At 46.1% G+C, this 13047-nt stretch overlaps 1 protein-coding gene across 1 annotated transcript in view; it reads left to right on the top strand.

Moving 5' to 3' along the window:
- MCF2 (MCF.2 cell line derived transforming sequence) overlaps positions 1-13047 on the top strand; it is a 63557-nt gene that overhangs the window by 33810 nt on the left and 16700 nt on the right. Inside the window, exons 8-19 of the mRNA XM_074148226.1 lie at positions 1746-1870; positions 2326-2440; positions 2801-2920; positions 4103-4294; positions 6161-6352; positions 6495-6666; positions 9611-9699; positions 10054-10142; positions 10368-10434; positions 12237-12352; positions 12466-12535; positions 12899-12991. Of these exons, the coding sequence (XP_074004327.1) occupies positions 1746-1870; positions 2326-2440; positions 2801-2920; positions 4103-4294; positions 6161-6352; positions 6495-6666; positions 9611-9699; positions 10054-10142; positions 10368-10434; positions 12237-12352; positions 12466-12535; positions 12899-12991 (1440 nt within the window). The remainder of the gene's footprint in view (positions 1-1745; positions 1871-2325; positions 2441-2800; positions 2921-4102; positions 4295-6160; positions 6353-6494; positions 6667-9610; positions 9700-10053; positions 10143-10367; positions 10435-12236; positions 12353-12465; positions 12536-12898; positions 12992-13047) is intronic.

The raw sequence follows: 13047 nt of genomic DNA on the forward strand, positions 1-13047 counted from the left end.
TTGCTTTCAGTGCCCCGTCTATTAATTTCACATATCAAAAGCACTCCTTGGCTTTTGACTGAAATGAAGTCCCTTGGCTTTTTTTTTTTTTCTTTTGTTCCTTCTAAGCCCATGAAAGATGAAAGATGATGGGGGGCTGTGCCCAGATTGTGGTGACAGCAAGACATGGGATCCTTGTCTCTCTCCTGACAACCCCGAGATCGGTACAGCCGATTCCTGAATTCAGATAATGAAGTCGATCAGAATAATTTATGTAGCTGTGAGACCGAACGGGAGCTGGTGGCAAACACAATGCAAAAATGACAGAAATCAATTAAACTGAGCAACTAAGAAATTAACCTCTTTGATATACTGAATGGGGGGAAAAAAAAATCAAGTTAACACCTGTTTGACAGTCGAGCTACTTTGTCGTACGTATAATGAAAGGCTTTGAATCAAAAGGGGAACGTGGGGCTCTGGGGAGGGAGATGTGAGAGGATGAAATAGCAGCCACCTGCGGTCTAAAGGCAGGCTGCATAATTCCTCTTGCCTTTTGAGCCTCCTGGACGTGGTAGTATCAAAAGGAGGCGGGGAGGGGTTTGCCTTGCGGGCATCTTCCGCGGTGTTTTAGTCCTAGGGATGCAAACCAGCAGCGGACACTTTTTATGTGGGAGAGTAGAAGCTCCTCTGGCCATGTCCTTCTGCTCCTGGGCTGCTGCCCTGAAGATGCTGTGACGTTTAGGTTGCTGTGAGCTCTCTGGGTTGGGCAGATGTTTAAGCACAACTGTGCTCTCTGAATCCTCTCCCTAAAGTGGCTTTTGCCATTGTTTGAGGTTCAGGTTGGATATTAGGAAAAATTTCTTCACTGAAAGGGTTATCAAGCATTGGAATGGGCTGCCCAGGGAAGTGGTTGAGGCACCATCCCTGGAAATGTTCAAAAGACGAGTTGACATGGTGCTTGGGAATACGGTTTAGTGTTGGTGGTTTTTTGTTGGGTTTTGGGGTTTTTTTTTGGGGGGGGTGTGTTCTGTTTTTTTTTTAAGGTTGGACTAGATGATCTTAGAGGTCCCTTCCAACCTATGCGATTCTGTGATTTTGTTTCTCTCACAATAGAAACCTGGCCATCTCCTGGGATGGGCTCTTACTCCTCCAGGAACTGGGTCTCCAATGGAGCTATGCGGAGGTCTTTCCTTCGGGGCTTCTTCCAACTCGGTTCATCAGCCACGTCCATTTTCTCCTACTCACATCGGCATTTGGTCTCTTTTTTTCTGAAAATAATTGACTAAATGCATCTGTTTGCTTTGGGGCTGAGCTCAAAGCACCTCAGCTGATGCTAATAAACACACCAAGGTGTCTCAGTCCTAGCATTGTACCGCTGGGATGCTCTTCCTACAGCCTCCTTTGGTGACCTTGATGGAGAAGCACAGCCTCCAAGCTGCAGAAATACTTGCTTGAATATGTGAATTTTAGATAGGTATCTAGTACAAACCTGCCTTCTCACCAGGAGAGACCTGTCCTCCTGCCTCTTGAATAGTTTTGTGGCCTGATGTTTTCACATGGTCCAGTTTCCACCTGGTGACCAGTCTGTGGTTCAGCCTTTTCCACCTCCAAGGGATAACCCAGCATTAAGGGGGATAAAACTGGGAGTCCTTTGGTCTGATGGTGCTTCATTTCATAGAGGAGAACTAAGGCAGGGGAAACACGACAGGACGTATCCTTACCTCACCAAAAAGGAGCCTGAATCAGAAATGTTTTGCCTTCTACAGGAAGATATTACAGCAGTCATGAAAGAGGGAAACTTGCTTTTGAGCAGTTTCGAAGAGCCCGACGCCGGGGAATGCAGTCAGGACCAGCACCATGAGAGGCCTGGGGACTGGGAGACCGTGAATCGGTGAGTGCACTATCTTCCTAGTTTGCCTGATTTTTTTGAGTGGAAAACACCCATGGTTTTTAAGCGTAGATGTGTTGTTTAGGCCACCTATTAAACAGGTCAAGGCAAAGATACCAGAGTTTTGTTCCAGACCCATCAGATTGCTTTGATCTGCTCTGATTTTTTACGACGAGGCTGTGGAGCAGCTACAGGGCTCTCCCGTGCCGGGCTCCCAGGCAGGATTCAGATAAACAGAGGCAACAACAACAGCTTCACGCAGGTGCCATCATCTGTGGCGAAGATTTCACTAAAAATTCCCCCTGAGATCTTCACAAGTCATATATATACACGTCTGTTGACTTCTCCTGAGAGCTTGGGCCCAGAAGGCTTGAATGTTGTGATTTCTAGGGTTTGTCCATCTCTGCTTGTCCTCTGTTTGCAAATTGTTCCCATCCTGTCCTTTTTCTGTGCTCGAGGTTGCTTGGTCAGCTGCGGGAGATGGAGACGGCTTTTGATGGCTTCTGGGAAAAACATCAGTTAAAAATGGAGCAGTATTTACAACTGTGGAAGTTTGAGCAAAGTTTTCAAGAGGTATGATCAGATGCATTTCTGTTGGCAGAAGGAAGAGTTGGAGATGAAAAGGAGGGGAGAGGAGAGAAGTCTTTATGCTTTTTATTTTGAGAGTGTTTAATTTATGCTGCTGTTCCTTGGCTCTGGCAGCTTGGGGAGACCACTGCGCTTCCTCATCCAGAGCTAATTTAGGTATCACTGCCCTGCAGCCGCATAGATTTTGCTGATAGAAGCATCTTTGAATTTAGAAATTAGTTCTTGGACGTTAGTTTTATTATTGGATTTAGCAGTCTTAGCTAAAGTGTGATTAATTTTGGTCTGAGAATGATTTTCTGCCTGTGCTTTGTATCCTTTTGCAGCAGTCTTCTTCTTTGTGTCTAGGTCAAGAATGCCATTGAATTTTTAATGGGTCAGCAAGCGGAGCTGCCCGACACTGGCGACAGCGTCCCCCAAGTAAAACAGAGGCTCAAGGACCTGGGTCACTTCGATGGTATGGCACAGGTGAGACCATCTTTCACAGAAAGAGGCACTAAGGGGACACGAGAGGTGCATTCTGTATTTGTGGTAGGAGGTACTTTCTGAAATTATCCGGTTCTGGTGTAATTTGTTGTAAGTGGCTGCACAAAAGGATTGATTTCACGTCTCTGCTCTGCGCAGCAATGCTGTGATCACTCTGAAAGCCAGGAATAGGGTATTTAATTATCAGAGTTAAAATAAATTGCTGAGCCACTGTGAAAATCCAGAACAGATAAATGTCTGAACATAGGGGAGGCGTGGGAGTTAATGAGCTGGAAGAAGAATTATTTATATGTTAAGTGCCTTAGCAGTGCTAATAGGCAGAGGCTTGTTACCAGGCACATGGAGAGGCAAAAAAGTTGCTATCTTGACGTGTCTGTGATTTGAACATAACATATGGATGAAGACTAAGAGAAGTAGGGAGAAGAAGAGTGAGGAGAGATGATTCACGGGAGCCCAACTGAGGATGTGACCTCTGCAAAGGGATGTGCTTGGCATGTGGGCCAGGGTCAGTGGAGAAATCCTGAGGGATCTGGACACAACCCCCAGAGGCTTCTTTGGAAAGGAGAGTCCTCAGGGAAAGGTCTGAGGCCTTTTGGCTGTTTGGAAGAAATATTTGTGGAGGGAGGAGGAGCAAAGGGCCTGGCAAACAGGGTGCAACAGGGCAGCGGTCCCAGCAGAAAGCCAGCCCTGGAGAAGACGTAACCATTACACTGACCAAGATGTGCAGAGGAGATAACATGCTCTTTGCATCAAGTTTTGCTGCAAAGAGCCTGGTTTATTTTCACCATAAACCTGAACCACTCGAATCCCCTTTTATGCTTACGAGCACAGCGTGCCTAAACTGGACATCAGCTGCTGTTTTTTAGAGTGCAGCTCCTGGAGATGGCAGCAGTTCGCGGCCAGCAGCCATTCACAGCATCACTAGCTTGGTGAAATGCTGTTTTCTTCTTCATCCTCCTCTTGGATAGCAAAAGTGGGGTTTTTTCCCAGATGATGGGTGGCATTTTATCCTGCATAAGCCACCCGTTCTGGCTACTCCTAGTGGCAGTTGTCTCCATGTGTCCCTGAAACCTGGTAAGACGGGAAAGTGCATTGTTGTTGTGTGTAGATATTTTTGGCATTATCTCAATAAATGTGCAATCCATTCTCTTCCTTTCGCTGAAGGATCTGATAGGGAAGGCTCAGGTGGTGATACTACACGGCCACCAGCTAGCAGCAAATCACCACTACGCGCTCAACTTGATCTGCCAGCAATGCAACGAGCTGCGGCACCACTCCGATGTCTTGTCCGATGAGATCAAAAGGAAGCAGATGCGACTGCAGAAGACCTTGGATCTTCACACCCGCCTTCAGCAGGTAGAGTCCAGAGACACAGTACCCTGAGAAGTCGGTGGTTAGCTTCTCTGTGGGGTTAGCCTCTCCGCTTTTTAGCTGGAAACATCTGAAACTTGCAGCTTTGCTTCAGCAGTTCATGGTAGGGAAGTGTTCCCCGGAGGCTGGAGGAGGGCTTCCCCCCTCACCTCGCTGGTGAAGTCGGCAAACAGACATCTGCTGCTGCTGTGAATAGTCAGCAGGAAGAGTTGGGCATCTCCAGAGGGCAATTCGGAACACCAAAGTTCTGCTGCTGCTCTTGGTCATGCTTATTTCCATGCATTAATTGAGTTTGGAGGTTTTCGTACCCAGTGCAGTAGAGGTAACACTTCCAGATCAACTCCAGCCCTTTTCTCGTAGCGATTTATTGAGTGAACGTAGCTGACTGAAAAATAAGGTGACAGATTGGTAGATAGGCGCAGCTGTTGTGTGCTAGCATGGAAGTGGAGTCATGTGGCTCTGATGCTCTTTGATATCTTAATCAGCATCAAATATTCATTTAGGGAAATTCACGCTAATTAGGCAGAAGGCGCACAACTGTAATAGTGCTTGAGGCCATTAAGAGAAGCAGCGAAGTTTGACCCTGTTCCATTTCACTGTTTTGGGGGACTAGGGAACTTTCTTGTTTAATCCTTGTACTCTACTGCAATATTGCTTTAATCTGTGGGGGTGGAGGATTCATCGGCAGCCTCTCAGCTGCAGCACAGTGTCCTCTCCTGGGGTCCTTGCAGTCCCGGTCGGTGCTGGTGGTCTAACCCACGGGTCTGGCACACCGTGCTCCTGCTCTTTCCTCCCCGTTCATGGCGCTGGAGGGTCCCTAGTCGTTCTTGGCTGCAGCATCTTCTCATGCCTGTGCAGACCACAGCGTGCAAGTTCCAACTGAACCCAGCCTGGTGTTCAGCTACTACCTGTGCATGTCAAATGTAGAATGTTAAACTGCCATTTGAAATCCTTATTTTTTAAAAAAACGTGAATGCAATTTGATCATTCCTCGCAGTGTAGGTCTGCAAGGAGCCAGGCATTTATCTCAAGAAACCCACCTGCCTCATTGTAAACTCTGTAGTGCCCCCTTCAGCTTTCTGCGTTGAATAAATAAAAATCTACTTATCAGATCTGCTCTACAACTCCCTGAAAGGAGGGTGTAGAGAGGTGGGTGTTGGCCTCTTCTCCCAAGGGAATAATGACAGGACCAGAGGAAATGGTCTGAAGTTGGAGCAGGAGAGGTTTAGATTAGATATTAGGAAGAATTACTTTACTGAGAGGGTGGTCAGGCACTGGAACAGCCTGCCCAGGGAGGTGGTGGAGTCGCCATCCCTTGGAGGTATTTAAGAAACGTGTAGACATGGCACTTCAGGGCATGCTCTAGTGCGTGAGATTGTTGGTTTGGTCTGTTTGTGGGTGGCTGTGGTGTGTGGTTGTGGGTGTTTGTTTTGTGTGGTTTTTGTTTTGGTTTTGGTGTTTGGTGGGGTTTTTTTGTTTTGTTTTGTTTTTGTGGTTGGACTCGATGATCTCAAAGGTCCCTTCCAACCAAGAAGATTCTGTGATTCTGTGATTTGGTTCAGCTACGCACTAAATAGTGCTTCTGTGTCAGTTAAACCCCTGGTTTTACCCAGGTACAAGTGGGAGCCCGTGTTGGCTGGGTATGTTGAGGACTGCAGTCACCCTCCAGAAAAGATTGGGCCTTTCTACTTTCTAATCCACATGCAATAGCTGCTGAGGTCTTTACGGAGTACTAATTAGCTCCGTGTTGAAAATACAGAGCTGGAAAATGATCTTCCTCGTGGGAACCTTGGTTTAGTAGGGGTGCTGCTCATGGTCGCGCTCCCCGTGTTTGCGCCCTGCTGTCCCCAGGCTCTGCAGTGCTGTGACGAAGGTGCCTACCTGCTCGCCAACCAGCAGATGGACAAGTGCCAGTCCAAAGAAGGCGCTCAGAAAGCTCTCCAGGACATAGAGAGATTTCTTGAAAGCTCTTCAGCCTACTTAAACTACGATCCCCAAGCCCTACACTATGATTTTGAGTCAGTCTTGACATCAGAGTTGAAGGTAAGCAACCCCTCCAGTTCCGTAACAAGCGAAGAGCAAGATCGGACTGTGACTGTGTCAGCTTTATAGTCCTCTCTTTTGGGTCAAAGTGCAAAAAAGCTGTTGTTTTTTTGATCACGGGAGTCTTTTTCACCCTCTGCAGTGCCAGATACAGTTGGTGCAGGTCAAGCTTGAGAACGTCCGGAGCATGTTTGAGAATCGGCAGTCTTGCTTCAAGAAGCTGTTGGATAAGCACGTGCGGCCGGTCCAACTGGTAGCCCCTCGGCCAGAAAATCCACCGAGATCAAAATCACCATTATTCTCTCCTAAACATGGTAAAATATTTTAAGTTTATGGTATTTTCAGATGATAACTTCACTTTGAGGCAGGAAGAGCAAGGTTAAGAATGGTTTTGAGAAACCACCTAGACCTTGCTGGCTGATACAGATTTGTTGCATGTTGTTGTAAATGCATATAAGATGATTTATTATCTTTCCAGTTTTTGTGTCCAGCTTCCCATACCTGTGTGGAGAATGGGGCTGGTTGCTTGCTATTTATTTTCCCTTCCTACTCAGTGAAAAAAGAGAGCTGCAAACAGTGTGAACTTGCAGTTCTGCTTTACGAGCATCCTACCGGGCTGAAAACTGGTGAATTAGTACTACATGGAAAAAGGGCAAGGTTTATAAATTTATTAGCATACCTATTCTCTGCGACAGTCTCCATAACTATCTTCAGCTGGAACTGACATAAAGTGAGATTGATGTTTGCAAAGGAGCTTGGAGAAATGAGGAGCTCAAATCTCATTAACAGAAACGAGCAGCTGGATGCTTAAATCCCTTTGATTCCTTGAGAACGTCTTCCCTTAAATCCCAATTGAGGAATAATTAATGCCCATAAAGGTACAAATTCTGGTTGAACTGAGGTCACTGAATGTTCTGCCTTGATTTTGGTAATGGGATGTAGCACAATGTTAGCTTTAAATGATAATGTTAAAACTTTCATCCTTGGCAGCCCCGTATGTTTCAGAATTAAAAAGTATTCTGAAGTAACATTCATGTATTTTAAGCCAGGGACGTGCTAAGTTATGCGGGAATATTGAATTCAGTGATCTGACTGCATAAAGCAATTAAATATTTGTGTTTTAACACAGAATTCTTAGGATGAATTAATGAATATTGGTTACGGTGAACTGTAGCAGGTGTCATACAAAGAGTACAAGTGGCTCCAGTTCGGGGGGTGACATGTAAATAGCCAGACTAGCGGAGGGATGGGAATAGGTGCAGGCCAGAGCAGTAAATAAATGCCAAATTTCCTTTTCCCAGGCTGATGGCCCCTTTACTAGACCACACTTTGAACTCCTTTCCTCAATCAGGAAAAAAAGCTGAATCTTTTAACTAGAGTATTGCCCGTTTTACCTAAGGTAACTTGCCCAGCTTTCTAGAAACAGGAAAGTACTAAGGAGGAATTATTGATCTAAAGGGGGGGGGTAAATGGGTGGCCACCTCCGTGGAGTGGTGTGAGACCATCATCAATCGGCTGCACTTATTTCATGCCTTTATAGGACGCACGTTTTTCTAGCAAAGGCGCTCGGCCGCCTGCAAAGCCCAGGTATCCTCCATTAATCCCCTTCCTGAAAGGGATGATCAAGTGTGTTGAAACGAGCGTAGCCGGCCAGCGGGGAAAGACAAAAGGCTCCTCTTTGGATAGATCACGCCAAGAGAGCTTTTTAATAAGGCCTCCGTTGAACACAGAACATCAAAATGCTGCCGGTGTGATGTGCGGTGTCAAAGACACACGCTGGGCTCCGCCAGCAACACTTTGAGATGGATGGGTTTTATGGTGCGGATTGAAACCAAATCACCTCCAAGCACGTTACTTTTGTCCTCTTTTTCTTTCTTTCTTTCATTTCCCCCCCCCTTCTCCACCTCTTTTTCTGTCTGAGGAAAGACGCTTCCTCTTTCATCTTTGCCCTGGATTTGAAGCCTGTCCGATGAATGTGGTTCTAATTTTGAAACCGCTTTTTTTTTCTGGCGGGGGGAAGAGTAAACCTACCCCGTCCTGAGCTGTGAAGCGTGGGAAGGTGTGTGGAAGCGGTACGGCAGGCTGCGGCCGAGCCCCGGTGCTGGAGTAAAGTCACTCTCACAACACAACAAGGAACTGCAGCTTGTGACCATCTCTCACCTAACTTCCTCTCCAGGTTCCCTTCCTCCCAGCAGGACCACTGGCAGGTCCTCCTTTCTTTTGGGTCTTCTTGTCCGTGATGGGTCATAGCCCACACTCCGTCCCCTGCCGGGTCACCTCTATGCGACAGACCCCGCACAGAGCTGGAGAAATTAATTATTGCCATTAACGTGGGGAGAAAAGACTTTTTTGGTGAAAAATCGTCATTTTAACAATTCAGAAATAAGAAATATTTGAAAGATGCTGTATAACTCGTTGGGGAGGTTGATGTTATCTGAAGGGGCTACAGGAAAGCTGGGGAGGGACTTTTTACAAGGGCATGTAGTGATAGGATGAGGGGTAAAGGCTTCAACCTGGAAGAGGGGAGGTTTAGATGAGATATTAGGAAGAAATTCTTTGCTGTGAGGGTGGTGAGACCCTGGCCCAGGTTGCCCAGAGAAGCTGTGGCTGCCCCATCCCTGGAGGGGTTCAAGGCCAGGCTGGATGGGGCTTTGAGCAACCTGGTCTGGCGGGAGGTGTCCCTGCCCAGGGCAGGGGGTTGGGACTGGATGATCTTTAAGGTCCCTTCCAACCCAAACCGTTCTCTGATTCTATCTTTTATTTTTAAGCTTCCAATTTACCTCAGTAACCCAAAGTATTACAAGTTGTGATTATCTACTGACAATATCAATAAATTCTTCCAAGGTGGAGAAACGGTTTATATCAGCTGAGCATCTTGCCCTACGTTCATAAAAGGACTTTAAAACAGTATCCCAGTAGGTGATGTTCCTTTTGGTAGTTTATTTGATTTTATTGTTTTCTATCATCTGCACAGGCTTCACAGACTTTGTTAGGTTTTGATTACAGTATTCACTCAATGGACATCTTGTTTTTTCTGATTACTTTTTACTTTACGGCCTTTATGATCATCTGTGTGACTTGTGTCATTTGGTATTCAGTGTTGTTGTTGGAGACGATACCCTTTATTTTGCCAGTTTGCTTGTGGAACTAGCTAACTAATTATTCATTCTTAAAAATATATCCCATTTTTCTTCGTGACTTGTTACATCTCCTTCACTGTAGGTGTACGTTATGTAATTATGTTTTTTTCTACCCAAGGTGTGGATTTTAATTCCAGTTTGAAATTTTCATTTGATCTCTCTCTCCCGGGGAAGAAAACATCAAGAAAATCTCCGAGTTCTCGCAAGGTAAATATTATTCATGAAATCTGAATGAGTTTTATACACTGAAAAACTGAAACCCTTCTAAAAATTGATTGTACTTAGACTTTGGATTTGAAGATGCTCTTTTTTTCTTAAAAAGAAAAACAACCCAAACCAAAAAACCCTTTCACATCCAAATGGTTTAGTTGGATTAGTCCAGCACCTGAGATGTATCTTGCGTTGTTTTTCCAAGTCACAGGTATCGCTCTCCTGTGTGCTGCTCCCTGAACTTGTTCTTTGCATAACAGTGATGCCTATCCACGTCCGCAGATATTTCCCCCTGTGGAAGCTGGTCTCTGGTCTCTGTACTAATGAACGTTGTTACCATTTCTCTTGCAGATCGAAGTAATGCACGACTACCAGGAAAAACGGAATTCCTTGCAATATTTCATTTCAGACAGTGACGACAGCTTAGATATATTAAAAGGGTAAGCTTTCACCCTGGTTACCTCACTCAAAATGATGTTGTTTCTGGCCAGTCCTTGTCCCATCCATGTGTTCCTCCAGCCTGACCCTCTCTTGCGCTTTTGCCTGTTTGATCACCCCTGTGTTGGTTGTTTCATGAGATCACACTGTATTTTGGGCTGCTTGAACTGTGGTTTTTTTTACAGACATAAAAATAATATGCTGCTTTTTTTATTCCTTTATGTTAGTCACGTCATAAATGAGCTTATAGAAACCGAGAGAGTGTACGTAGAGGAACTCTTCACTGTTTTGACGGTGAGTGACTTCTTCTGGCTGCTCATGACCGTTCCCCAGTGACTTGTACAAAAGAGCTCCTGCCACTCTGTCAAACAAAGCAAAAATGTGATGGGGCAGGTTTCTACCAGACTGTCATATCCCAAGCTAGTCGTAAATGTTAAGTTTTCTCCCAAGCTTTTCTTTGTTGGAGGCATCTGCAGGAACAGTTGGTGTCAGGATGAGCTTTTCATCTAGAACGAGGGAGAAGCCTTCTGTTTGTACACAAAAGTACTGGTAATTAGTTTTATCAGAGCCTGGAAAAATGTACAAAAACCTGTTATTTTTAACTGTTCCCTACTTTCTTTTACCTTTTGGAGACAAAAGCAAGAAGCCTGTGTTTTATCCTTGGGAAGATTCTGTCTCAATACTGTGAAGTTCGTGAACGTGTGACCCACATTTCTTTAGAAACCAGATTATAATTTCTCATGCTGCCATTTTAGATACTTCTGCTTTATTCCAAAGTCACTCTTGCTGATGGCCAAAACGAGCTGGCTGTTAAATGGCTCTCCCCGGCTTTGCATTTCTCTCACCCAGGAGCAAGCAGAATATAAATCTGTTGGACTGCGGGTAGTTACACGTAATTGCTCTGCGCTGATTGGGGTTTTTGTTAAACCACAGTATACATGATAAAGCGGTTGGCAGGTACACAGATTGATTACTGGGCGTATCAAGTCTAGAGAGAGAAAAATGGACGGATAGCCTTTTTCTGAAAACAGTATTTCCTTTAAAGAGGGAAGCCCGCTTGCAGATGTTAAATATAAGTGACTGTTTTTCCAGATACTTATCTTCTCCTGCATCCTTAGTCAACTACAAAATACCTGCTGGGTGTAAGGAATACAGATCCCAACCATAGTGAGCGTGAGAGATTGATTGGGAAAGCCAAAGAAGATGGGCTGTACATACTGAATCCATTTTTGCAAATATGTTTGCTACTCATGTTTAAAAGGACCTCACTTCTGTGCAATGCTTGGTGGCTAGTGTGGCCAGCTTGAGCGGTGGCTGGTGGCCTTCATGATGTCGTCTTTGCTGTCACAGTCCCAATCTCTGGCAGTGCCTTCTCCCTGCTCTAGGGTTAGGATGTTTGCCACATCTGGTGAACGTTTTGGTGTTGGGGCAGCGATGTGATGTTACTGAGGGGGGCTTTACGTTATTTCCTACTTCCACCCAACGATTCGTAGTGCAGCATTGTCCCTTGCAGCTCCTCCCTGCTCGGGAGCCTGGGGTTTCAAGAGGCAAGTGGAGCCACAGAGGACAGAAGTCCTGAGGCATCGAGGAGAGCGAGACCCTGGTGCTCGGCAGCACTTGTACAAGAGCAAAAAGCCCGTTGATCTTCTTATTTGATCTCAAGCCATTTCTGCTTTGTAACTAGCCACCTCGTGCACCGGTTCTCGTGAGATTGTGTGTCACTGCATCCCCTGTACAAACACGTTGTCACTCCTGTGTCCCACGGTCATAGAGCAGATGTGTTCAACCCAGACAAGTTCCTTCTCCCACAGTCAGGCCATAGCGAGGAGAAGGTGCTACCGTTTGCCTTTGGTGAACAGAGAGCACGTCCATGGTAGCCATCCAAGCCATCTCCTGCTGGACCACAATCCCACATGCCCAGGGACTGAAAGACAAGGGTTTAGGGACAAAAAATAAGGCAATAAAAGGGATGTTGCACTTTGAAACAAAGCAGATTGTATTGAAAGTCTGTTCACGTCCCTTTTTCACCTGCCTTCGAGGAGATGCCAAGCCAAGGCCTTACCAACTGAGTGATGCCCCCTTCTTGCATCCTGCAGGGCTACAGAGCTGAAATGGACAACCCCGCCATGCTCATCCTCATGCCTCCCGTGCTGAGGAACAGGAAGGACATCCTCTTCGGAAACATGCCCGAGATATACGACTTCCACAACAAGTACGGTGCCACCTCTGTTCCCCTTTTCATCAGACCGATTTCCTTTAAGGATGAAGTACCCAAACCCTGCCTTCCTCACCCCTGTGTTTTGTCTCCTCTCCCTTCTCTTGCAGAATTTTCCTGCACAGTCTGGAAAGCTGCCTGGGAGCGCCCGAGAGAGTGGGATTTTGTTTCCTAGACAGGGTGGGTGACTCACTTTCGCATATATAGCAGACTCGAAGGCCGGTGTTTCTCCTGATTTGTCGCACTCCACAACATCTCAGTTATGTCAGTTAGGAAAGATGCTTCTGAGAAGGCAATACCAACAGCAGGGCAGGGAGCGTGGGTGCCTGGCCAGCAGCAGACGGGGGAAAGCAGCCGCTGTGACTGCAACACTGTGATTCCCAGCAGTGGTTCTTTTACCCAAACTCTGTGACTTGTATATATTAAGGCTGGAAGCAGAGATAAAAGCAAATTTACAGCTTGGGCATTCAGCTTGTTTGGCTGCTGAGCAGGTTGGCCTGTGTGTGTGTGTGTGTGTGACTTCCTTTTTGGCTTCCCGTACAGCGACAGGATTTCCAGATGTATGAGAAATACTGCCAGAACAAGCCCCGGTCGGAGTCCCTGTGGAGGCAGTGCTCCGAAAGCACCTTCTTCCAGGTGAGCTGTGTGTTCCCCCACCAAGGCAGGCATCGTCCTGGGACGCTCGCTTGTCC

Source organism: Numenius arquata, chromosome 5 (genome assembly GCF_964106895.1).
Source record: "Numenius arquata chromosome 5, bNumArq3.hap1.1, whole genome shotgun sequence".
Taxonomy (NCBI): domain Eukaryota; kingdom Metazoa; phylum Chordata; class Aves; order Charadriiformes; family Scolopacidae; genus Numenius; species Numenius arquata.